Here is a 26933-nt window from a genome sequence, read left to right as displayed (position 1 = left end):
TTAGTATAGCCGTGAAATTTACTAAGCATTGGGAAGAATTAAAAAGGAACTCAAAGGCTTGCTTTCAGCAAATCAATGGCCACACTCATTGGAAAACAGAGCCTTTAAAGAGTCTCTTAACGATCCTTCTTATAGCATCTTTTGGTTCTATTTGGCTCTTATTCAACCCTCCCCTACCTATCTTGCCTGGTTTTCTGTGGAATGACATTACAAGCATGGTACTGATGATTGAGGTTATACCCCTGTTAAACACACACACACACACACACACACACACACACACACACACACACACACACACAGCTTGATTTCTTTTGGTATAACAGCTATAAATTCTCTTCTCTTACAAACTGTATATTGAGTTGGCATTACATGTGGGAAATAGTCATTTGAGTTGAGTTACTTATTACTACTTACCAGTTTCTAGTGAGCCATATCATAACTAAATGGCAGAAGTAAAAAAAGGAAACACTGCAAAGATTCTGATAATGGCTTATATTTACTAATGCTCCTTTGAATAATATAATAATAAATTGTAAAACTATGTGAATGACTTCCTACGTGTACTTGAATATGATTCTGTGTATATGCCTGCAAGTTATTTTGTATTTCCAAAGATACTTCCCCAAAGAGTCCATTGACTTCTGCCTAATAAAAACATGCATTACCATAGCTCACTAGGAGAAAGACACTCTGCCTGTCTTTAACCAAGGATTAGGATTACCTTATTGCCTTGAAATCCTTTCGGGCCTGGCTCCCCTGGAGGTCCACTAATGCCCTGCTCCAAGATGAAAACCAAGAATTAGTTCTGTGTACAAAAGGCCCATCAGGAACGAATCATTCGTTCAGGTCCCTAGAGATCCCAGAGTTAGAATTCAGACTATAACTTGGTTAAGTTGTAATTACATGGGACTGAGAAATGGAATGAGGTGAAATTCTTCATGTCAAATAAGTATCTTCTAAAATAGTACTTAAGCTGAGAGCAAACATTTATTAATGAGAGGTTGGTTTTCTAAACCGGTGTTTTCAACCTTACCCCTGACCTGGACCTCTTTTTTGAAAGATTTTAAATAAACAACTTTTAAAAAATATATCTAAGGCATATATAACTGAAAGTTGCAGCTTCCAACGACCCTGTGATAGCCAGAGTGACTATCCTACCCTGACGCAATTCCAGGCTAAAACAAAGGAGTTGACGGTTAACTAGATATTGTCTAGAAATTTTTGGGTAAAAGTATAATTCTCAATAGACTTTTTGAAATACTGAAATTAACTCTTCACATACATATCCTCCCCCCATTAGAAAAAAATCATCCATATTATTTTTTGAAATCTAAAAGATATGTCTAACCTAAATAAATGCCTTAAAGAATCATTGCATGTTATTGAGCATCAACTACTTATAGTGGCAAAACAATACAAATACTTAATTTAGAGAAAATGCATAGCTCCTCCAACTACCTTATAGTAGCACTACAAAAAACAACAACACACCAGTTACACTTTGTTTTTAACTACTTTGATTTTATCCGTCTTCCTAGAGGCTAATTTTTAAACTTTTATCCCTTCAACTACTCACTAAATAGACTCCCCTGCTGGTGCCTATCTTTAGGGAGCCTGAATTGGTTAATAAAACATTAACATAGTGATTTCCAAAACTTGGTTGCACATTGAAATCGCTGGGGGATCTTTAAAAATATTGATGCCTAGTTCCAATCCCAGCCATTCTGATTGAATTGGTAGAGGGTGCAAGTGAGCAAAGGGATTTTAAAAAGCTTTTGTTAAAAAGCAAAGGGATTTTAAAAAGCTTTTGTTAAAAAGCTCCCTAAGTGATTCTAGTCTAGACTTAGATTTGGTATTAGCCTCCTTACCTGAGGTCCTCTGGGTCCTTTTGATCCATATGGCCCGGGGGATCCCTGTGGAATAAAATTGATGGTAAGTCACTCTAAATATCCATCTTCAAAGGGCAATGATTTTCGGTGGAAGAGAAGGGAATATGTTCTCTGTAAGGGCCAGTCTTCCCTGGTTATCCAAACAGTAAAGCCATCCTATCCATTATTAACAAAATGATCCTAATTAACAAGTCAAATGGAGGTTACATTGTCCTTTAGCAAACAAACTCCATGAAGACATAATTTTAGATGTAAGTTCTTGGCCTATATATTGACATTTTTATCAAAGTAAATGATTTCTTAAGATTCTTTAGAAAGCAGGAAGCTTGGTAGAATATTGTTTTTTTCCAACAAGGTAATGTCAGTTAAATTAATTTAGTAAGTTTCTCCAATGTCTAGATCACTCTTTTGCCCATCTTCAAGACATAAACCTTGGCAGAACACTGTTTATACTCAACAGTCTTCTAACAGAAAATATTTCAGTATGTTCCATAACTAGGAAACCCCTTAAAGGTTTATTTTTATTAGAGCAAAATGTAGTCTAGTCTCTTCTTTCTCAGATTTCCACTTTTTTCGGCTTTTGTTGTTTATGTGTGTCTTCACACTGCTATTAACATATTTTCATCCAATTTTATTAGATTTTTCTTCAAATAATTTGATAAGAGTCTATATACAATTTTGTATCTTATTTATTTGGCCTTCTGCATCAAAAATATTTATTATCTCATTAATAACTCTTAGTAGAGTGAATAATATTCAAGAATATAAATCAGCCCTAGCCGCTTTGGCTCAGTGGATAAAGTGTCAGCCTGCAGACTGGAGAATCCTGGGTTCGATTTCAATCAAGGGCACATCCCAGGTTGCTGGCTCTATCCTCGGAGGGGGCATGCAGGAGGCAGTTGATCAGTGATTCTCTCTCATCATTGATGTTTCTCTCTCCCTCTCCCTTCCTCTCTGAAATCGATAAAAATATATTTTTTAAAAAGAATATAAATCAATCATGATTTACTTAGTCATTTCCCTAGTTTGGACATTTAAATTCATTTTGATGATTACTATTTAAATAATGCTATAATGAACATCTTTGTATATACATATTGTCCAACTTCTGACTCATTTTTAAGGATAATTTCCTAGAAAGGATGCCTGATGCAGAGACAGACAATAAGCACATTTACAATTCTCTCTCACTCTCTCTTACCTCTCACACTTTTTATGGGGGAAAAACATGAAACTTTTCTCCATAAAGTTTGTTCAGGTTTCCATTCTCACTACCTGAGTAGAGAAAGCATATCTTCATCTTATAGAATCCCCATCAACTCTGAGTATATATTACTTTAGTGTTTGCTAATTTGATAGGTGAAGTAATATTTTAAGTTTACTTATCTGATTGCAATGCATTGGATAATTTTTCTTTTTTTAATATATTTTATTGTTTTTTTTACAGAGAGGAATGGAGAGGGAGAGGGATAGAGAGTTAGAAACATCAATGAGAGAGAAACATCGATTCGGCTGCCTCCTGCACACCCCCCACTGGGGATGTGCCCGCAACCAAGGTACATGCCCTTGACCGGAATCAAACCTGGGACCCTTCAGTCTGCAGGCCAACGCTCTATCCACTGAGCCAAACTGGTCAGGGCAGATAATTTTTCATTTATTAGCCATTTTTATTTTCTCTTTTTGGTTTTCTGATTCTTTGTATATTTTACTTATGAATTATGTGAATTCTTCATATTAGGGGCACTATATTCCATTGACATCTAGACATGCATTTTTCAAATTTTCACATCTCTGACATTGGGATACATCTTACAATCAATTGCATCTTTATAATTAGAAATATTTTTTTCTTTTTGGCACAAAATATAATAGGGCATTTAACAATCTTTGGCATCTTAGTAAATGAAATATGATATTAACTCTTTATCAGTCATTTTTATTTCAAATAGTTTTCCCAGTTATTATTTAACTTTCATTTTTGTTTTCTTCTATATGTGTCCTTTATTCTGTATTTCTGAGTCCAGGTCCACCTCCCATTTTTAGTTATAATCCAGGAAGAATCCACTCATTATTATACTTTCCATTTTGCCCAGAGATAATTACCAAGCCTACATTTTTTCGGATCCACCTGACCTTTCACTCTCCAGCAGTTTCAAAAGCTTTCAGGAAGTCTCAAGCTATTTAAAGTGTTTTGTTACATGTGCCACTGCCATTATCCAATCATTTCCTTTTCACCTTCTGCCTCATTCTCTCTCCTTGACTTTCTGCCATAATTAAAAAAATATATATATATTGAATTTGGTATCTTAACGGCATGTTCTTAATAGTTCTTAACTGCAATGAAAACTACTTTACTGTGTGCTTTTCTGACCCTTTATTATTATACTAGAGGCCCAGTGCATGAAATTCGTGCACTCGGCAGGGGGGGGGGGGGGAGTCCCTCAGCCCAACCTGCACCCTCTCATAGTCCAGGATCTCTCAGGGATGTCTGACTGATGGCTTAGGCCTGCTCCCCACAGGAAGCGGGACTAAGCCAGCAGTCAGACATCCTTAGCACAGCCGCGGAGGCAGGAGAGGCTCCCACCACTGCTGTGCTCGCCAACTGTCAGCCCTGCTTCTGGCTGAATGGCACTCCCCCTGTGGGAGTGCACTGACCACCAGGGGGCAGCTCCTGTATTGAGGTCAGTGTGCATAGTGGTCAGTGTGCATCATAGCGACTGGTTGTTCCACCATTTGGTCAATTTGCATATTAGCCTTTTAGTATATAGATTTCAAATGCACTCTCTATGAATTTCTGGCCCATTAAGGAACTCTTTAACATATTTAATATTGTCTCCAACTTAAATACTTTATTCATATTTATCTTTTAATGAAAGGTAAATACCTATTCAACTGTCCATGGTTTGCTGTATTTTCAAATTTCAAACCCCTATCTTTGTCTGCTTCTGCTTCATTATTTATAACTATTTTATTAACTTATTTCATAGAGTTCTTCACTCTGCTATGGAAAGTGCTTGTTCTCAGTGTTTACATCTGGAAAACAGTTCTACTTGTTCCCAATTGGAGCTTGAATTGACTATTTGCTGGTTAAATTACTCTTTCCACTATAACACTCAGTAGGCCTGGCCTCAAAGGTTAGGGTACCACAAAGCAAGACTTAATGGTCCATAAAAAAGGCATTTTGGGGGCACTATTCATTAAAGTTAATAAGGCTTTATTTTCTGCTTCATGTTTGACTGATCTGAAAATTGAGCCAATGACTCTCCAACTCCAGAAGTGAGATTGACATAATGTATCCCAGAAATTTACTTTTGTAATTTTTTAATCGTTCAATTGTGTGTGTTTTTTAATAAGTATAGTCAGTATACAATCTTAGATTGGTTATATTAGTTTCAGGTGTACAATGTAATGAGTCAACATTTTTACACCTTACAATGTGATCACTCCATTAATTCTAGTAATCATCTGTCACCGTGTAAACTCATCACAATACTGTTGACTATCTTCCCCTTTCCCTTTATATCCATCCCCCACTCTCTCCCTTCTGGTAACCATCCCTTTGGTCTCTGTTCAAACAAAACAAAACAAACTAATAAACAAAAACAGACTCATAGAAACAGGAATTCCCTCCTAAGGAAACTTAGCCCCAAAGGATCACAGCTGTTAGAATTTTATAAACATGTTCCTTACTTTGTCACCTTTTATTCCTGGTTTACCACATTCTCCACGTACACCCTAAAAAAGAAATAAAATAAAATAAGAAGACATTTGTAGTCATTCAGTGTTATGATTTTCTCTTAAGGAATCCCGGAAGAATCTTATGACATACTAGTAAGCACTCTGATGGATTATACCCTGTTTTATCCTCAATCCTGTAGGTTGTTTGGGCATTGAACTCTGAAAAATTTTATCCATGAGTCATCTTTAACTTGACAAAATCAAATCAGTGGTACCACCTAATGGGGCTGAACATTTTTGAGAGATGGATGAATTAAAAAGAAAGAAGCTAAGGTTTACTGAGCATCTACCATATATTATATGCCCTTTGCATGTGTGATTTAACTGAATCCACAGTACAGGCCAATGAGATCAGTTTTAGAATTCTTATTTTATAGATGAGGAAACTTAAGCTCAGTGAGATAACTTCTCTCCATCATAGAGCTAGAAAGAAGAATCAGGTCGGAACCCAGGTCTACCCAGACTCAGGGCCATGTTGTTTCCACAACACCATGCTCCGGCCCCAGTACCAACTTTGATAGAGTAGTAGCTTTTGCCTAGAGAGTGTGAGGAAAGAGTCCTGAGACCATGTCATGAGTTGGTAGGGAAAGAAGCCATGATGGATGAGCAAGGTCTGCTGTGTGAGCGAGAGAGCGGGGCATGTATTTTCCATTATCATTCTCCACTGTCCTGCCTTTCCTAGAATATTAATGAAAAAACTAACGTATAAATTATGTTTTACAGTTTATTATTCATGTTATTTTAGAAATTAGCTTTAGTTGACCTGACACCAAAGGTCTTAGGTAGATATTATTAGCCCAATTTTACAGTATGAAATTTTGTGATTCAAAAAGGTTAAGTAACTTGCTCAGGACTTCTTAGACTTTTAATAATTAAACCAAAATGCAAAAGTGTCTATTGGGATAACAACTAAAGTTAGAATTTCAAAGAGCTTTCATATATATATATATATATGTATTCTGAGCCTCAGATCAATTCATATTTTTGAGATAAGGCAACTCAGTGGAGATGCACTTAAATGCACATGCTAGCCCATGACTCCTAGTCCAGTGCCCACACTACTAGTTTCTGCTCTGCTGCTGCTTTGTCTCCTATGTGCTGCTCTAAGTGTGCTCCTCAAAGTGCCACTGCACAACGACATAAGGAACTTGCACTAACACGGACTTCAGTGCCCTGCTTCCTTCATCGGGGAAGTCTTGCTATGAAAAATACACGTCAGCTGAACTAAACAGTGTACTTAGTGATCTATTGGATTCATATTCTGGTGCAAACTTCATCTTTTCGCAAAATAGCCACAAACAGTTCACAGATTGACAGCCAGCCTGCCCACCACACTTTGAACAGCTGCTGCTCCAAGAAGGGAAATCGCAATTGTAACCACCAGCTATGGATGCACAGTATGTGCCAAAGCCTTTATATTGGTGTTAATCCCCACACCAGCCTTGCCAGGGAGATATGTCTCCATTCACAGATAAGGAAAATGAGGTTCGGAGAGATTAAGGAACTTCTCCATCACCACAAGCTGAGTCCGCTTGACTCTCAGGTCCACGTTCTCCATTAGCCACCCAACGCGGAACAAAGCTCACTGCCATGGTCCGTGGGTTCCTTCCCACTGACTCCACACTTCTGCCTAGGGTGCTGCCTGGGGTAGTGCTGGCATTGGAGTAGGAAAGAGGGAGGCACGATTCTTAGGTCCAGCTATGCCTCTGCTCAAAAGCAATCTATTCTCTCTCTACATCGTGTGAGTCAAACTGACCCAGGAAAAACTGAGCCCTCTCTTAGGACAAGTCGAACATTTACTTCTGAATGCACATGGAAAATCACTCTTAAAGAATCCATTGGAAAGCAATTAATTTAATAATGTTGGATGGGAATAAAATGAGTCAACCACCAAAATATCAAACAGAAAAGGGCCATAAATACACTCCAAAGTATTTTGGCCAGAATTCACATTCCATTAGTCCAGACAGATTTGTTCGCTATAGGGTCCTGGGGAACAGCGTTTGTTGGGGGGAAAGGGGTGCAGATTTCCATCAATTAAAATATTGTACTCATGTTATTTGCCTCTGCAAAGGCGTTTCCTTTTTGGTGGACTCATTAGTCCCTGTGGAATGGCCACAGTGACACAGTTCCAGAGAGAAAGTGCTTCAGAAAGCTGCGAACAGATTAGCTCTGTCCCCAGCCTCTGGCTTCTGATGCCGCTGCTCCTGCTGAAATTCTGGTTTGAATGTCGATGGGTCAGGGTCACTGTGCTCTGACAGCTTGTATTTTCCAAATGCGAACTCCTCCAGTGAATCTATAATTCCCCAGAAGTTTAAATGAATATTTTCCTACATAATATACATAATTTTCCTGGTGTTCATAGTTAGCTCATTGTGTAAATCGCAATTTTTCACAACTACATACAATTTTGTAATCATGGAACTTTTTAAACTTTCCCACATTATCATTTATTTTCTGTCTCTTCCTGATAGCACCTGACATTTACAGACCAGCAAAAAGTGAACACTTTATTTTCGCATTCATTATTTCACTTGAGTCTCTGAAAATTAGGGAGGCCTGGATTAGTCCAGTTCTACATGGATGATGAAATAGACACTCCAAGAGGTTGAGTTCCCAGGTTCTTATGGCTAAGGGCAGAATCATAACATTTCTCACACTCTTTGTCTTTTAGGCCTAATGTTTCCAGTCCTTGGGGATATATTTACTTTCCTGTATGAAGGTTTACCCCTAATATTTGCAGAGCTCAGGGATGAGGACAAGCAGAAGCCCACATACCATGTATCTAAATACTAGTTGGAAGTTATAAATCAAGCTAATAAACTAGTCATGTTCTAGCTTCCTTTCTTGACAAATAGGCCTTCAAAAGACATTTTAAATCATAGAATTTTGGGATTCCTCAAGAGGTCCATGCAGGAGTTCAGCCCCACCTAGAGCCCAGCCCCACTTCACCTCCCACGTCCAGTTCCTTCCACAGAAAAAGATGCTGTGTGTGTGCACGAAGGCGCCCACACAGCACAAAGCTGCCTCCAAGGCTCCCTCCTATTCTAGCAAACAGCTCCGACCACTTTGCAAGGCCTTTTGGGGTCTTGGTTACCAAAGCATGACCTAGGCCAAGGAGGCAAAGGCCTCTTGCCCTGCAAATCATGGCTCTGAGGGTTGGGGGTGGGGGCACAGGAGACCCAGAGCAGGGCCTCTAAAGTGCAGGCCACTTGCCCAGATCTGAGGGTTGTACCACCTGTCGGATGGAATGGATGGTAAGGATGTGTTCAGATTTCAGACAGAAGATCTGATAATATTTATTAATGAACCATTGAACACTCTCAAAGGTTCCTGAGCCCCAGTCCAACTTGCTTATTTCCTTTGAATCAGTCTGTTAATTTCTTTTGAACTAGTTTGATCAGTTCCCTAACCTGTAATTTGCAAATAATCTACCAACCCATTCCTTTCGTGTGTGTGTGTGTTTGTCAAATTTACTCCCTGCTACAGTCTCTACCCAGATGCCTAACAGAAGTCAGTGGTTCTTCACTGCTTAACAAACATAAATCATCTTTTCCCTATAAGAGGGCTGAGTGCCTAGGTTTTATAGGAAGTTAAGCAGCAAAGAAACAAACGAATTGCAGTATTTCTGCCTCGGTTTGTACATGGAAACTTTTCATCTGGATACCTGTGCTGCATGGCTGTTAAATTGGGGTTCTCTGTTCATGTCTGCAGAGCTCAGAGAGATTACATACTAATCTCTGGGCACCTCCCACCCCTTACAATACACACCCAGATCTTAAGTTATATTATTACTAGAGGCCTGGTGCACGAAATTCTTGCACTTGGGGGCGGGGGGTTCCTCAGCCCAGCCTGCGCCCTCTCATAGTCTGGGAACCCTTGGGGGATGTCTGACTGACAGTGCGGGGAGCGGGCCTAAGCCAGCGGTCGGATATCCTTAGCGCTGCCACAGAGACAGGAGAGGTTCCCACCACCACCGCTGCACTCACCAGCCTTAAGCCCAGCTTCTGGCTGAGCCACCAGGGGGCAGCTCCTGCGTTGAGCACCTGCCCCCTGGTGGTCAGTGCACATCATAGCGACTGGTCGTTCCACTGCTCAGTCGATTTGCACATTAGCCTTTTATTATATAGGATTTTGTGTCAACATAGTTAAGACTGTATTGGCGTGTTAGGAAATCCCGACTTACAAAAATAAAGGACAGGAAGTTTTATTCCGTACATCAATGCAGTGACGTTTCTGTTTTGTTTCTGGAATCTGGCCTGCTTGCTGTTACAAACTTACCTTCTCACCCTTGTACCCAGGAATTCCCTAATTTAAAAAGAAAAGAAAAGGTGAAATATGATATTAGAAGGCATAGTTAGAGGAAGTACTTTATGTTTTTCATTTATAACATACAACAAAACACCTCTGTAAAGTCTTGGAAAATAAGACCATAGAGACCTAGGCTATTTCACTTTGTACTTAGGGACTGTGCATTTACTAGTGAGAAGAAGAGAAACTAGTCTTCCATGTATTACATTTACTCTCAGTTCCAGGTTTTTTTTCAAACCCAAATTCTTACCCTTTGGCCTGAAGCTGAAGAAGAAATTAGACACTGAAACTCATTGTACAAGTGAAGACCTGCAATGGTCCTTTCAAATTGTTACATTGACTTTTAAACAAAACTATGAGCAGTCACAACTAAGAATGTTTCTCAGGGACTGGTAGAGAAATTGGCTTTGAGAATGAGCTGGAATACTGAATGTCCTTTAAAATGTGCATAAATGTTTATATTCTTTATGGTCCCTCTTTCACATTCAGTCTAGAATATAAACATCAAGGAAATGAATGGTTCCTTTTTCTACCCTAATGAGACAGTGAGCTTTGATTTAATAAGTTTTATCTCATCATAAATAAGGGGCCAGAACTTTGCTCCTTTGCTCCTCTTGGGAACCCTGCACAGCCCTCTCCTCTTTAAGTAATACCATAGTGAATAACAAAGGGACTAGAAGTTACCAACTTTACGGAACGGCAAGTCTTTTTCATGTAGGATGTCATGTCTTCTTCATACAACTGTAGTTTTCAAGTGTGAAAATGGAATTGTAAGACAGATTTTAAGTGGGCTGTAGAAACTAGTGGAATAGAAAACTATTCTTGCAGTTACATGTAAGTCCGCCTACAAAATTTTGTTCTATGTGTGACTTTGTCACAAAAGTAAAAAGGAATACTTTAAGGAGGAAAGAACACTTCTCAGTCAAATGAGTGGTCACTGAGAGATAGAAGATCAAAGTAGAACTAACCCAAAATATTGCTGCTGCAATTTAATTCATTTTTGGAAATATTAATTCACATAAATGGCTTAATTTTTAGGATGGTGCTTAAAATGAAGGCTTATGTATAAACAGTTAAATTAGGGTCTTCATTAAAACAATTTGTGTTAGCAGTGCTAAAAAAGCTAGACTTCTAATCTTAGGGAACGTGGGGTGCTTTCCACCCCTTACAACACACAACCATATTTCAAATTCTGTCATTACTTTATGTTAAAAGAATTAAGACTGTATTTTAGAAGGAGCCAATACAGGTTGTTGCTTTTTTTCTTTCTTTCTTGAAATCTCTGGTTCATTTATTATTTTGTTGCTAAAAGTTTTCTTCCTTCCTTACTTTCTTTCATGGCATTTTTTTTTTTTAATTTCAGAGATGAAGGGAGAGGGAAAGATGGATAGAAATACTGCCTGCCCCTGCGGGGCTGAGGGGACTGGGGGACTCCGGCTGGATGAGGCAGGGCTGAGGGGACTGCACGCCCCCTACTGGGGATCAAGCCCACAACCTGGGCAAGTGCCCTGACCTGGAATCAAACCCTAACCTCCTGGTTCATAGGTAGATGCTCAACCACTGAGCCACGCTGTCCAAGCTTTTCATGACATCTTAATTAGTAGTTTTAAAATATCCAAAACTGCACTTGTGGGTCTCTGCCAAAATTGTTTCTGACTTTCCTATTTCTATTAATGGTATCATCATATTTCAAATCACACAGTATCAAAATTTTATAATCATCTTTTCTTTCTACTCCCCCCTTACATTCCTTTAGTCCAACCAGTTAAAATTATCCAACAGCTTCCACTGCACTATTTTAAATCCACTCTCCTGACCCAGGCCAGGAAGGCACGGTGTGATCTAGCCTCTGCCTGCCTCTGTAGCCTCGCCTCCCACCCCCTTCATCAAGTCTGGCTTCTTTCCATTTCCTGAGTCGGCCAAGATTGTTCCCACCTCAGAGCCTTTGTCTCTGTTGCTCTTTCTGCCTAGAGCATCCTCATGACCTTGTTTCATATTTCCATAGCACTTCCCACTGACTGAAATTCTTTTTCATTTGTTTGCCTTTTTATTGCCTCCCCCTGCTAGAATACTTTATGCAGCAGGAACTATCTGTCTTGCTCACTCCTGTATCTCCAGCACCTAAAAGAGGGCCCAACATATAGAAGGTGCTCAATAAGTATTTGTTGTATATATGAGTTAGATTTAATCACCACATCCTATCATTTCTTTCCTTTCCTGGTTCTCACAATGTCCTCTTCCTTTCTACTTTGTCATCACTGTAGCCCAGTTCTGTGCAATAGAATGTGAGCTCCAAATGGGAGCCCCATATGTCATTTTAAATTTAGTGATAGCCACATAAAAAAACAATGAACAGGTGAAATTAATTTTTAATAATATATTTTATTTATCCCAATAGGTCCAAAACACTGTCATTTCAGGATGTAATCATATAAAGAATATCAATGAGATAATTTACATCTATTTTGGGGATACCAAGTCATCCAAACTTGGTGTGTATTTTATTTCTAAAGCACACCACAATTCGGGCTGGCCATGTTTCAGCTGCTCAGTTAAGCACAGGTGGCTGGTGGCTTTCATATTCTCCAGAGCAGCTCTAGCCAGTTCCCTGTTATTTCTCATACTAGAGGTCTGGTGCACGAAATTTGTGCATGGGGAGGGGGGGTGTCCCTCAGCCCAGCCTGCACCCTCTCCAATCTGGGATCCCTCTCACAATCCGGGACTGCTGGCTCCTAACCACTCGCCTGCCTGCCTGCCTGATTGCCCCTAACCACTCTACCTGCCAGCCTGAGAGCCCCCTATCCGCTCCCCTGCCGGCCTAACTGCTCCCCTGCCAGCATGATTGTCCCCAACTGCCCTCCCCTGCTGGCCTGATCACCTCCAACTTGCCTCCCCTGCCAGCCTGATAGCCCCCAACTGCCTGCCCCTGCAGGGCTGAGGGGACTGGGGGACTCCGGCTGGATGAGACAGGGCTGAGGGGACTGGGCGCCGCCATCTTGTGGCTGTGGGCACCGCCATTTGTGAGGGTGTGATGTTCAATTAGCATATTCCCTCTTTATTAGATAGGACAGGCTGTAGCAACAAACCTTTTAAGTGCTTCTTCCTTCTGTTTATTCCCACTTAAGTTTCTCTTTTAGAGCCAAGCCAGACTAATATTCCAAATACACAGTCTTGGGTCATATGCCTCATCTAAAATCTCAGGGGAAGTGCCCATCACCTAGCAAAGCCAAGACCTTACAACCGGCATAGAGCACCCCCTCTTCAGGCACCCTGTCTCACCATTTCCCAACACACTGCCTTCCCTCTGGCTGCTGCTCATGGCCCTCTTCATCTGGAATGCCTGTCCCCTTCCACCTTCCTGTTCTGTCTTTTCCTATCACAATACTAGAGCCTTTGGGGGTCATCCCATAAAATCTGCCCTGACAACTCCAATTTCTGAATTCCCATAATACTTTGTGCATGCAATTTTCACAATATTTTGACACTCTGCTTCATGTAGTAGCTATTTTAAATCTTATCTCTGCTATGAAAATAAACATTTCAAAAATATAAGTGCTTTGTCTTAATTTTATTTTCACTTAATAAACATGCTTTATATAAGGAAGATAATTAAGAAATGGTTCCTGAATAAATAAATAACAGAAATTTCTGAGTGGCTTCCCATTGAAATTTTCAAACTTTCTCTCAGGTTCTTTCATAAAGTGAATCAAAAACACCAAGACAACAGTTTTTAAAACCTCTGGGCTTTCACCCAAGGAGAGACTGAGAGGAGAGAATTATCATAGTCTCCTTTTGTTCACTGTATACTTCTCTGCTATTTGCTACACTGATGCAATTCTAACCCAAAGGCTAATGAAAAATTTTTCTGTAATTATTTCTCATTATAGTTCCAGAATTTTAATTTTCTCCTTATTGAAAAAAACAATACAAGAAGTAAAGCAAAATATTTTTCTTATTTGAGCCTTTCACAGGTGTCCAATTTAGTACCAGGGAATGTCACGTGGTGGACCACGCGTCTCATCATCTGTCTGATTGCTTGTGTGAGAGAGACATCACTAGCACACGCAGATATAAATCGTTGTTGCACTTGCACTCCAGGGGTCAAAGTGGCCAATTACAGAATCTTAGCACCCTGGGATTACTTCCTGAGGAAGGCAATCCAGTTGTGTACATACCGCTGGGCCTCTTTCTCCAGGTTCCCCTTTTTGAGCATCACCCTGTGACAAACAAAAAACTCAGTCAGAATTCCACAGCCATGCAGAGGGACTGATTTTGCTCAATAAAATGCATTATTCAGAATTCCAAGATTAACAAGACAAGCCAATGCCGGGCACCGCCAAAGGCCAAGGAAAATTCTTTGGCCTTTCCCATTGACATTTTCACCATGCAATTCAGGGGAGAAAATAGCAGCTCAGATAGCTTTAGCCCTTTGAAGTGAAGCCAGATGTAGAGGGTGCAGAATCCAGGTACATTTTCACAGCTAAGGCCAAGTCTTGCATCCCAGTGTAACAACACAGCTATTGTTCTCAAATACAGCATTGTACCCACTAGGAGCCAGCCCCTCTGGCTTTTCTCCAAGGGGCTTCGGAATGTTTTCCAAAATGTCCTAAAGAGTGATTGCTTGATTTCAGCAAGACTTAGGAAAATATATATTGTGGCACCAAATTGCAAGCCAAATAAATGAAATGTGAACATAGACTTATAACAGGTATTTAACAAAACAAAACACAAAGAAGACATAATGGCAATCTGAACCCAATACTAGTAAGGTGAGTGTAGGGGTGTGTGTGTGTGTGTGTGTGTGTGTGTGTGTGTGTGTGTGTGTGTGTTACAAAGATGCTTTACATTCCCTTTCTTTGATAAGCATGCAATTGACAAAAATACTTTCATGCATCTAACTTATTATATTTTTTATTATCTCCCTAAGTATATTCTCAGAAATAAATCATTGGGTTAAATATTTTAATATTCAATGCCTCTTATGTAGTGCCTAATTGCTTTCCACAATGTGCCACATTACCTTTGCAACGAAGAGCAAACCAGTTTCACCACCATATTGCTATCACTAGTTATTATGACTTTAATATTGCTGTGTTAACCTTTATAAAAAAAGATTTTTTTTAAATTTGAAACACAGACTAACCCAAATTATGTGAACTAGAAAATTGCCTCTTCCCTGCCTCAAAATATAACCCAACAACCCTGAATGCCAAAGTGCCTACAGTGTGAATTATTTGTATTAAAGGGTACCTCAGTACCTCTATTTTAAATTTCATTCATTATATAGTAAAATCAAATATTTTTCTATTTCTTTATTTACTGGTTTTATTTCCTCTCTTGGAAATTATTCGAGTCCTTTGACCATTTAATTATTAGAAGCTTGATATTTTCTTACTCATTTCATTGTCTTTATGTACTACAGAAATTAACCCAATGTCCATTCTATTTGGTGAAAACATTTCCCTATATGTTTTCCTCTTTATTTTAATCATTATGTTCATTATACATAATTTAGCCTTAAATTTTTCACAGTTATATCTACTAATCTCTGTCTTGTGATACCTTCAGTCACTCTAAAAGTTGGAACACCATCATCCCAACAATGATCAGAACAGATCATTAAAAATAATTAATCTAGAATTTTTTGATGGATACACAAAGAAAAAAATTAGAGAAAATGCCTGAAGAGTGAAAGACAATCTGGTGGGGTTTTTTTTATTATTATTTTATGTTAGTTATCTACAAAGTAGATCCATAAAAACATAAGTATCTATGTCAATCTGACATGGAACATGTCTTAATAATTCATGGACATTGTACTCATTAATATGGGACATCACTATTTAATTACAGGCTTCTATGTATTGGGTTCCAAGGTTTCCTAGACATTTTGACTAAAATGGCCATTTGTTACTCAGAATTTGTAAATGCAAGCTAACAAAAACCAGACAGCTAATGTAGGAAATGAACAATTTATATTTTTCACAGAAATCATCAGATTTTTGGCATTGACATATACTGCAATGCTCTTAATTTTTCTTAATTTTTGTTCTAGAAATAAAGTTAGAAGAAGACACCCTGGTTTAAAGGGAAGTTGTTCATTCATTTACCGGGTTTCCTTTTGGTCCTCGCTCACCTTTGATACCCGGGTTTCCATGGGTACCCTAAAGGCAAACAGAAAAAAAGATCATATTGAACAGACGTTCTATTAGTTTCTTACACCTTACAATAATTTCTGATCAGCTTCATCCCATGAAATGAGGGAAGATTGTAAAAAAAAAAAATACTTTACCTACCAAGAAGAGAGTCAACTCTATTCTCTCTTTTCATGCATATCAGGAAAGCTGCACAGTCTTGAATAGGCAGATTCGCTAGATTATCCAAAAGAGGATAATGTCTCTCTCTCTCCTTGATATCCAAGGGACAATCTCCAAAGATGGAAGAAGAGAGTTCTCCAAATCTTATTCCAGAAAGGTGCTTCATCTTCTTATTCTCAAACCATCAAAAAGCTCACTTTTCTGAGAGGTTTTGGGGGCACCCAGTAAATGTTACATGACGCAGTTCTTTATCCTTATTACAACATGGGACTATCCCTTTTAACAACATTGATTGACTAAAGTTGTCAGGTTAGCTCAGTTATGGCAAGTTTTGCTACTGTTTATTCTAAAACACAATTCAATATCACAAGTAAACCTTCCACTGGTAATCCCTTGGTGTAATAAGTATAAAACAAAACTTTATAGGAAGGGAAATTTAAGCCTTTGCTTTAGCTAAAGTCAGCGTCTACTGACTGCCACATTAGCATGTAATGTATCAAACTTTGTATTTTGAAATAAAAAAGACAAACATCCCCCACTTTCTAATGCCTTGATTGGGAAGAGGGTGGAAAACGTATAGGCTTAGGACTCAGGTCTCAAGATAACATGTGTCATAGGCTAAGAAGTTCACAGCACGCATTTCCCTTCCCATCCCCAAACACAAGTGTTAGTTCAAACATTTTATCCATGCACTTTTGTGAAATATCTGTACTGTGCTTCTGAACATTAAGGTTTGCAGTCACATGAATAAAGGAAGTACTGAAAAGGAAGCATAGATGCTTTCGGATGATCTGCTATTTGAGAAATGTTCAGCATCTCCAGTCATCACAATGCTCTTCCATGTCACAGAATTCACTCTAATCCCCAAGGCTTCCTGACCCGGCCTTCCTCCACACAAGGCCATGCGGTATTGCTCTTAGATGAGTGTAAAGACAAAGAGGCCTGTGTCGCTTGTTTCCAGGTGGAACAAACAAAGCTTTGCCTAAAGCACTGAGTATTTGAAAGATCTTTTTATATTTTCACTTCGGTATTGAGAAATTCTGGCCCCAATTGCCACATAAGAAGTGATGCCGAAATAACCTTTAGGGGAACAATTTAATCATGTTAAACCTTAGTTCAGGTCAGTAAAATCCCAGGCTTATTCCTAAGGACAGAAGGTATCCCTTTAGGAACAAAAGAAAGAAAAAAACATTTTCTTTTTTGCTGCTCTTTGCACGCAACTGCTTTTCAACAACACAGAATAGTCCTGGTATTTTCAAGCGTGAGTGGAGTGATCATTGCCAGGACTTCCTGACTTGACCCTAAGCTCAAAGGAGAAATATACTCACCGGAAGGCCTGGATCGCCTGGATCGCCCTTCTCACATTCACATATCTTGCGTTCACACTGAATCATTAATGAAAAACAATATTAATACATAGTGAAACAGCATTTCAAATCTTATTCAGTACATTACTAAATGGAACACCCCCTTGAAGTAATTTTATCTTGCAAGTTTATGGAGATTTTGCTCTTCCTAATACATTCTTCTAGGAAAATTCAGACCTCATAAGGACATAATTGAATACGCTAAAGTATTATTAAACATTGCCATGGTTAAATTGAGGAGACCTCCTATCAAACATATATATCATCCAGTTGCTAGTTTAAAAAGGGGAAGGATAAATATTTTCAGTGGACTCTTGGAATTTCTGCTGTTTCTCTATTATATAACACATCAGAGCTCAATAATATGCAAATATCAAAGAGTGCTTTACTCAGCAAAGGAAAACATTTGACTTAAAACATATTTAATCAATTCTAAGATGCACATTTTTCCTATGATAGCATCTCTGAAATCAGAGAGAGCTCAGTCTGATGAAATTGCTATTTTCTGCATTCGTGCTTCAAAACTTACAGAATGAAATGGAAGAAAACTCCAGAGACACTACTGCAGCACGCAAGAAATGCTGGGTCGCCAGTGCTTTTGACAGAACTGAGACAGGTATTTTATAGAAAAACAAGTACACCAATGACTCTGAGACAAAAAATGATTCAGCAGATTTAGACTCTGAATGTGAAGAAACTTTAGAAATTACCAATTTATCTTGCTTATATATTTTCATATATGTAATACAGGTTTTATGGTAAAAATCTATATCTAAATAAATCTAAAAGGACTCTTTGCATAAGTATAAAATGAAAAATCCTAATTAAGAAGGCACTATATCATAATTTAATTACCAGAGTGTTTTCTTGTCTTAATGGCACATAAAAATGGTTTATCTGACCATGTGTAATTCCGTGAAATATGCTCTACAAGGTTTGGTTGGCGCCTATTATTTTATGCAATATTACGTGTCAATTTTCTGATGTTAAATAAGCAGTTTATCGAACAAAGTTCAGACGTTCCAAACTCTTTACTGTTAAGAAACACATGTTGAGTACAGGAGTCCTCAGAAGGCTGATGGTCATCTCTGTGCTAAGTACTATCCAACCAATATTGGCCAGCTTCCTTTGCCACTGTCAGGAAGAATGAGCTTAAAGTCCATCAGCAGGCAGCAGGGGGCGACTCTGCGCCCTGTCTCTTAACCAGGAACACTCTCCCTGACCCTGCCCATTACAGGCACACCTCCCAAAATGAAGGACTCCCCCACCCCATTCCCCGAGTAGTTGGTGTCAGAGACATGCTTAGAATAAAAGAAGTCATATCAAACTAAGCAAAAACTATGTCATTTGGTTATCATTACTTTCTAAAATCACATTAAATTTTTTTTTCTAATTTTTCAACCTGCAGTGGATATGGTGGCCTAAAAGAAATTAGACAGTGGCCTAGAAATAGAGTGGCTCTTTTTAAGTATAGTTAAACACTTCTTTTTTTGTCACACCTATCTCCAAATGTGAATTATAATGCTGATTTGATAATGTGAGCTTTTGGAATAATTCAAAGAAAGTGGTTCTTACCTTCTTTTCAAACAAGATGTCCTAGGAGGGGAAAAGAATGAAACATTAACTCAATTCATGGTTCTGCTTCCAACTTCTCATTAGTCTTAATTATTCCCTATGGGATATGCAATTTCTACAAAGAAGAGCAATTCAGCCTTTTTAGCCTTGTGAAAGCAATAAGCCTACCAGCCAACCACCCAAGGAATACTCCGAGCCACATAACAATAAGAGACATGAAGAGAACTAACATTAAAGCTATTTTGTTATCTAAGAATATCCTACTGCACCCTATGCTTATCTTTGATTTCCTTTATCAGCTCTATGATCTGGCTAAAAGCTTAATTTGGCTACAAGTTTAATCAGTCATAATGAGAAATTTCTTAGTTTTAGTTACAAAGACTTCGGCAGAATACCTAACTGTGTATTTTGTCTTCTTTTATTTTTTCCATCCCTATACATACATGCATTTGTTTGGAAGTATTAAAACAGTAGTTATAGGGTTATGACTTCATGATATATTAATGAGTGAGCCTTAGAAGGCAATCATGTTGAACCTCTCATTTTGTAATAAGGAAACCTGGTCTGCAGTGTTGTGACTTGTCCAAGGTCACACATTTGGGCTGAGCCACCTGACTAAGTTCAGTGTTACTTCACATTTACCCACACAGAAATTAATTAGCCAGAATATTTTTCAAAATTACTTTAAATTCCTAATTTTAGAGAAATTAGGGTATTGTCTAACAAGTGCACTGAAGGCCATGTCTGAGGTCAAACCCTGGGGGAAAATTAACCTATATTTACAGATAGAATTGTTGCTTTCTTAAGGTAGGTATTACGTATCAATTTAATGCCTTATGACTGAATCAAGAAGGGATAACATATATATGATAAAACAGAAAACAAAAGTAAAAAGCACTAGAATATTTGTTGCAAAATATTAAAAATGAAGGATGTAATGAGGAAGTTAAAGATATGTCAGAGTTGTACTTTTATAGTTTTGTTTTTACTTTTTTTTTTATTTCCATACAAACTAATAATATAGAGGGAAGACACAGCAAAATGCTTTAAGTGGCTCAATTTAATGGAAAGAAAAATTAGGTAGGGCAGTGGTCGGCAAACTCATTAGTCAACAGAGCCAAATATCAACAGTACAACGATTGAAATTTCTTTTGAGAGCCAAAAACCGACTTCTGCGCTTAGGCCATGAAGTTTCAATTGCACTGTACGTGCGCGCCCGCATGTGGTATTTTGTGGAAGAGCCACACACAAGGGGCCAAAGAGCCACATGTGGCTCGCGAGCCGCGGTTTGCTGACCACTGAGGTAGGGCATTAAGTGTCATCCAGGGTTTTCATTCTGTTCCCACTATTAACTACTCATGTGGCCTTGGGCAAGTCATATAAGCCTTCCAGGTCATTTCCAACATATATAAAATGAGAAAATTTGACCATTTTATGGTCTTGGGAGCTATAAACCACAGATCCATACAAAATTCAGGGTTTCACCTTTGGACTTCTTTCTCCCCTTCCTCAATCCCTTCTCAACCCAATGGTTTTAAAATACTAGCCAGTGAAAATCCAGGCTGAAAGCAGACAGTGTCTTAAAGATGTACCTGTAAGACCCAGTAGGTCATGTGGTGAAACGGGAACTTAGAAACAATTACAGTCTCAGTGGAAAATGCCATTACCCCTCTCCGGAACATTCGGCTGTGTCGAGAAAGGTAAAGATGTACCTGCTTTATCTCTAGGCTGCCCAGGACAAGTCCTTGTTTCCACCTGTTGTCCTGACAACTTTTCTAGACATACCCTAGAGAAATTCTTGTACATTTCAACATTCATTGTTTTTAATAGTGAAAAATTGGAAATAATTAAAATATCCATCAATAGTGGAATGGATCAACAAATGAAATACTATTCAGCAGCTAAAGTGAATGTCCTGGATCTCCATATTTCAACATAAAAATTTTTTCAAAAACATTGAGTGAAAAAGCAATGTGATCCAAATTATGAAAATATTTAAAACATGCTTGATTTCCTCTGGGAGAGAGCGAGGGAAAAGAAATATGAAATAGACAATAAAACAACTTATAATACAAGTCAAATTGTAATATTTGAGAACTAGTGAAATAAATAAAAATTTAAAGTTTTGTCACTTTATAATAAGCAAGGTCCTTATCGATTTTAAACTCAGGAATTTAGCTGCTACTGTGCCTGATGTTTAATTTTACACTTTTCTAGCTCTTCCTTTGAAAATTTAATTTCTGCTTTGCCATATTACTATCTAAAAATGTGTGCCATGAGGATAAAAACCATAACAATACAACTAATTATTTTGGGAACTCATTTGATTTTGTGTTTGTTGGGATTTATATTTCTATGGAAACAAAAGTGGACCCAAAACTGCACAATAGATAAGACTGTTTCAAACAATGAACAAAGCTCCATCCCTAAGGGCACTTATAGTCTTAAGCCCCAGTGACAGGAGAACAGATAGCTCAGGGCAAGCAGCGTGGGAAGGAGATCCTGGATTGGGGGGTGGGGTGGGGGTAACAAGATAGATTCTTGGAATAGGTGGATTTTCTGGATAATTTTGAAGGGAGGAATGCAAAGGACCAACTCTTTGATGGAATGCTGTTCTATATGTCAAAGTTTATGAGGAAAGAAGTCATAAAGACAAGTGTGGGCAATTAGACAAAAGAAGCAGTGAGGAAGGACATTTAGAAAGAGTGGACAGAGAAGCCCACATGGCAGAGCTGGAGGCCTTGGGACGCAGTGGGAGCTTTCACTGAGGCGGAGTGGTGGGCTGTGTGGAGAACATGGTTAAAGCCAGAGAGAAGGTCAATTAAGGTCTAGGTAGATACTGTAGTTTAAATGAAAAGGGTAAATAGATAAAGGCCCTCACTAGAGCAACAGTATTAATGAAGTCAGAGTTTTGTGATGGCATGTGTGTGTAAGGAGAAGGCTAGACTGGAATTGCCAATTTTGTGAATGACGATGGCATCGTTGCGCTGAGAAGGGGAGAGAGGAAATGTGAGGAAGCTTCGGAAGTTATAGCACAACAGCAAATGGGATGAAAATAAAGAACTTAGTCGCAAGGATTACAAACTCTATGACAAGAACTATTTGCGGCTTTAGCAAAATACAAACCTTAAACAGAGAACAGAAATAAGGCTCTAAAGAGAGGAAGCCTTCAAAAACTGAAAAGTGGACTATAATTAATAAATTAAGAAAGTATAGCATTCTAAAGATGACAGAACAATTACCAAGTTGATCTCTTTTTGGTGTATAAAGAAGGGGATACACTAAACTGGGGGTTTTCTTAATCTTCGGAGAAAGAGACCAATGTGTCACAAGCTTTAGTCCCATAAAGGCTTTTTAAAAATTTAACATCGAAGATGATAGAGTAAATAATTTTTTAAAATCTCCACATCTTTCTTTCTCTTCCAAAGGACCAAGTAATATATTCAGGAGATTAGGTTGAGTTCCTTAGGTTTCAACACTGTTATGTAAATCATAATAAAACAGCAATAAAAATAATTTTCAATTTAAAAATCATTGACCTCTCTTGGGTGATTCAGAACTGAAATGTTTTCATGGGGTTCTTACATGACACTTTCTACTAGAGGTGCCAAGAATGTGCAATGATTTCCTGAATTTTCTTGGCTCCTGCAAAACCTACTCATCATGGACACTCATGTCCATCCATAAAGTCTACTCTGCAATAAAAAGGAATAAAGTGCTGATACAAAAAACAACCCAGATGAATTTTTAAGTCATTATGCTGGGAATAAGAAGCCTGCCACCAAAAGGGTGCACAACTGAATGAGTTTATTTATGTAAAATTCTAGAATGTGTACACTAATCTAGAGTGAGAAGTCAATATCAGTAGTAGCTCAGGGACGAGGGAAAATGTATTGCAAAGATGCATGAGAAAATTTTGGGGGTGCTAGAAATATTCTGTATCCTACTTGTGTTAGTGGCTTCCCGGGTGTATACATCTATCAAAACTCATGGTATTGTGTACTTCAAATAAATGCAGTTTTGTATAGAAATTATGCCTAATTAATTTATTTTTAAAAGACAGCTACATAATTATTTCAAAATAAAAAGTTTAAAAATTCAACTAATGATGTAATAGAAATAGATTAGATGAATTTTTCCAGTGGTTTGATGAAAAGACAAGTTCCATTGAAACTTGGGTATATCTTCCTTCGAAGAGCCTGATAAGCCCTTCAGATTCTGGAAGTGTTTGGAAAGAGGCATCTCCTTCTAAGAAGTAGCTTGTTCACAGAACTTCCATCTGAACAAACAAGCTAAAATCCCAGGATGCTAAGGAAGAGCGGAGTCATTAGGATGCTTGGTCCTGTTTTAGTTTCCCCAGAAACGAGCAAACAGTATTGCATGGAGTCTGCGGCCAAGAGCCTGTGTTCCTCCTGGTTGGGCAGGAGCTCTTGGTGAGGGTGTGCCTGGGGGGATACGAGCCTCCCGAGCCTTCACATCTGGCCAAACAAGGAGCTGCCTGTCCTGCATCTTCGACAGTCAGCCACAGGCAAGTCATTATCACAACCTCGGTGTTCTCTCCTGCACAGGCCGGAGCCTTCTGTTTTAAGTTCCCTGGCGAGGACTCCTTAAATTACAGCACAGGAAGGACTAGGCAGTTAGCCAGGCACCCTGCACAGTTCTCTTTCACACAAAAGAGCAGCTCAGAGTAAGCATCCACCCCAAGCTATTATTTCCCCTCTCACAAGACTTTACAGGGTTAAGCATGAAGACTCTGGGGTCTTCGCCTGGCCTTAAATTTTCAATGATCAAATGATGATAGTAACAGTTTCTACATCACAAGATTGTTGTAATCATTGAATAAAATAAAATATATAAAGTGCTCAGATCAATGCCTAACACACAGGGCACTCAAGATATGATAATTATCATTTAGATAAGAAAAACTCAGTGTCTCATGCTGAAAACAGCTGAGTAAAAATGAAGAGTAATGTTGGGGGGGAAAGAGTGGAGGAAGGGACAAAGGGGAAAACAATCTCTGAAATGGAGCCTCAGGTTTTTTCCAACCTACACAAAACAGCCATATGCAATGCTCAGTCCCTGAAGGATATATTTGTCTTGTAACAAATCTAAGAAAATTAATCTTTTTAAGAAAATCAATTTTTAACACAACAAATCAACCACTTTTTCTCCAGGAGATTTTTCATTGAAAAATACGGTGAAGGGCAATTTTGTTTTGATTGCTTTGCCTCCTTATGTTCCACCAAGCAGCAAGGAAAGGTTCTTACACACAATTGAGCAACCGGTAAAGAAGAAAGCATCAACTCAGCCAATCAGATCAATAAAGAGGGACTCATTGATCTGATGGGAGAAACTGTTGGCTGACTGCAGGTCGTAGGTGATTTTACATTGGGTGACATTGTTACCACCTAAGAAACAAGGAGTTGTTATTTGTTTGTTTGCTTTTTCCGCATTGGGAGTCTATGAACTCTGAGAATAATATGGCAACAGTTGAGACAAAGTAAAAAGTATTTCTGCACATGTGGAAAGGGAAAAGATCAACTGAATACAAACATAGCAGACCATAGGTTGACCTCAAATTGAGTATAAGTCAGCAGTGTTCAATGAGCCCAGGATGTATAAACAGGAGCCTGAGGTGTATGATTGGAAACTAATCCTTCTCAAATCCCCAGCATTGGCTAGCATTAAAGTGAGGCATGCAGCTCCAGAGAATGAGCCTGGTACTTCCCCAGTATATCTGGTGTGAAGTGAACTATCAAAGAAGTAGAGAGAGACTTTGGAAAGATTCTTCTTTGCATTTCCAAGGTGGGGTTGTTTTTTTTTTTTTTTCTTTCATTTCTTTGACCCAGTATCTATTCTTACAGAATTTATAGTTAAAATTATTATAATGAGATGTATGTCTATAAAACCACCCCATTAGATACCTACCAGGCGATCCTGAATTTTATCTACAAGGGCTGGATCACTCAGCAGGAGAATGGGTTCACTAGTTGAATCCCCAGATATCAAACGCAGTTTGGCTTCATTGACTACAGTAGAAAGTCCAATGGTGATAAATAATATTCCTGCAGTTCTGGCTTCGTCAGAAATACTTTGAACATCTGGATTCTTTGGGTGGTCAATGCCATCAGTCATCAGCAAAGCTACTTTTACACCAGCTTTACGTCCTTCTCTCTTAAGTAGCCTAGTGGCATTGGAGATGGCATAGTAAGAGAAAGTACCTTGCCCAATGAAATTCATAGACTTCACCCTCTGCTTAAAAGTCTGTAGATCCTTCCAAGAAGAAAAGGGTGGGTCGATCTGGACAGAGCTGCTAAACTGAAGAGCTGCCAGTTTGATGTCATATTTCAAGGAGCGACCCGGGGTCAATTGGAAAACCTTGTCACTCAAGCTAGCCACAAAATCCTTCTGTTTGTCAAAGAGAACAATTTTAGAACTTTCAGAGCTGTCCACGATGAAGACAACATCTATGAAGCAAGTGGAGTCTGAAACAGAATAAACAGGTTAGGCAAAAATGCTTGAACCTACTCATGAAACAATTTTACATAAGAAAAGCCCTGAGCTGGTATGGTGTGTATTGTTTATTTTTGAGCGGAGAGAGAAGTGTGAAAGAGATGCACCTTATAGATAGGGCTTCAGGTGTGAAGAACTAAATCTCTTTGCAAGTCTATATATTCATTTTCTCTTGTAAAATCATGCAAATCAAAAGCAATCATTTTTAAAATACCATATATTCTGAGCATCTTCCCAAAGGGAAACCTGCTTAAAATGGGAGGGGGGAAAGTGCATCATAGTTTACAAATTCAACAAACATCGGGCAAAGTTGTCTATACGTAAATAATACTCCACCTTTTTCTCTGGTGTGTTTCATGTTAGTGAGGCCCCTTCTTGTTTTTGAGTTTTGGAGTGTTTTGGGTTTTTTTACTTTTTGAAATTAAGAGAGAAAGTAACTATACACCTCACACTGTAGCTACAGGAAGGGAGAAAGAAACTTAAAAGCAGGGAATTTAAGATTGAATCTTGGTGAATTTGCCTACGGCTTTGGGTGTGCCACTTAGCCTTTCTGGGCCTCCGTTCTTTATCCATAAGACGAAAGTGGCATTCTCTCTCATGCCTATTTTATATATAAGATTACTGCGAAGCTTAAACGAGATAATAAATGTACAAGTGCTTAAAAAACTCTGATGTTTATAAGTATGTCCTATAAGTATGTAAGGTAGATCACTCTCATAATATAATCATATCAAAGTAGAAGGTCACATATATGCACATATATATAGTTTGTTATTTGCATCAAATGCTACTGGTAAAAATGCATGTTAGTGTTTGAACAGGCTAAAACTAATCATTAAAAACAAAAATAAAACTTTCTTTTTTTTTTTTTTACCCTGGAGATCATTTGTTCTTGCAAGTAAATTGGGCTTTGATCCTTTCTTTCTTTGTCCATGTATGGTCTGACTCATAAAAGCTGGCAAGATCAGGAGATAAAAGACAAAATGTCCATTCCACATTTTGGTAGATGGTGAAAAATCATCTGCCTGTAGCACCTTTAATAGAAAAATAAGTTATAAATACTATAATAAAATATAATGCTTACTATTTTTAATTCCACTCCAGCAGAATTGAAAACTGGCATGTGAATGGAGAAAAGAGTTTTCATTCATATTTATAGAAGAATATGCACATTGAGATTTTAAAAGTTTCTAATCCAAATAAATTATGGCACTATAACC

The 26933-nt window shown here is 38.4% G+C and overlaps 1 protein-coding gene across 1 annotated transcript in view; it reads right to left on the bottom strand.

Annotated features, from left to right (window-relative positions):
* COL28A1 (collagen type XXVIII alpha 1 chain) overlaps window positions 1-26711 on the bottom strand; it is a gene marked incomplete at its 5' end in the record, with an annotated part of 144637 nt that extends 117926 nt beyond the window's left edge. The window contains 10 exons of the mRNA XM_079786735.1: window positions 725-778; window positions 1872-1916; window positions 5583-5627; window positions 9912-9938; window positions 14117-14158; window positions 16052-16105; window positions 17587-17643; window positions 19201-19221; window positions 25129-25685; window positions 26588-26711. Of these exons, the coding sequence (XP_079642861.1) occupies window positions 725-778; window positions 1872-1916; window positions 5583-5627; window positions 9912-9938; window positions 14117-14158; window positions 16052-16105; window positions 17587-17643; window positions 19201-19221; window positions 25129-25685; window positions 26588-26711 (1026 nt within the window). The remainder of the gene's footprint in view (window positions 1-724; window positions 779-1871; window positions 1917-5582; window positions 5628-9911; window positions 9939-14116; window positions 14159-16051; window positions 16106-17586; window positions 17644-19200; window positions 19222-25128; window positions 25686-26587) is intronic.
* Between the last annotated feature and the right edge of the window lie 222 nt (window positions 26712-26933).

Source organism: Cnephaeus nilssonii (assembly GCF_951640355.1).
Source record: "Cnephaeus nilssonii genome assembly, chromosome: 12".
Lineage (NCBI taxonomy): Eukaryota > Metazoa > Chordata > Mammalia > Chiroptera > Vespertilionidae > Cnephaeus > Cnephaeus nilssonii.
The sequence above is the reverse complement of the archived record's forward strand: the minus strand, read 5'-3'. Positions and strand labels throughout refer to the sequence as shown.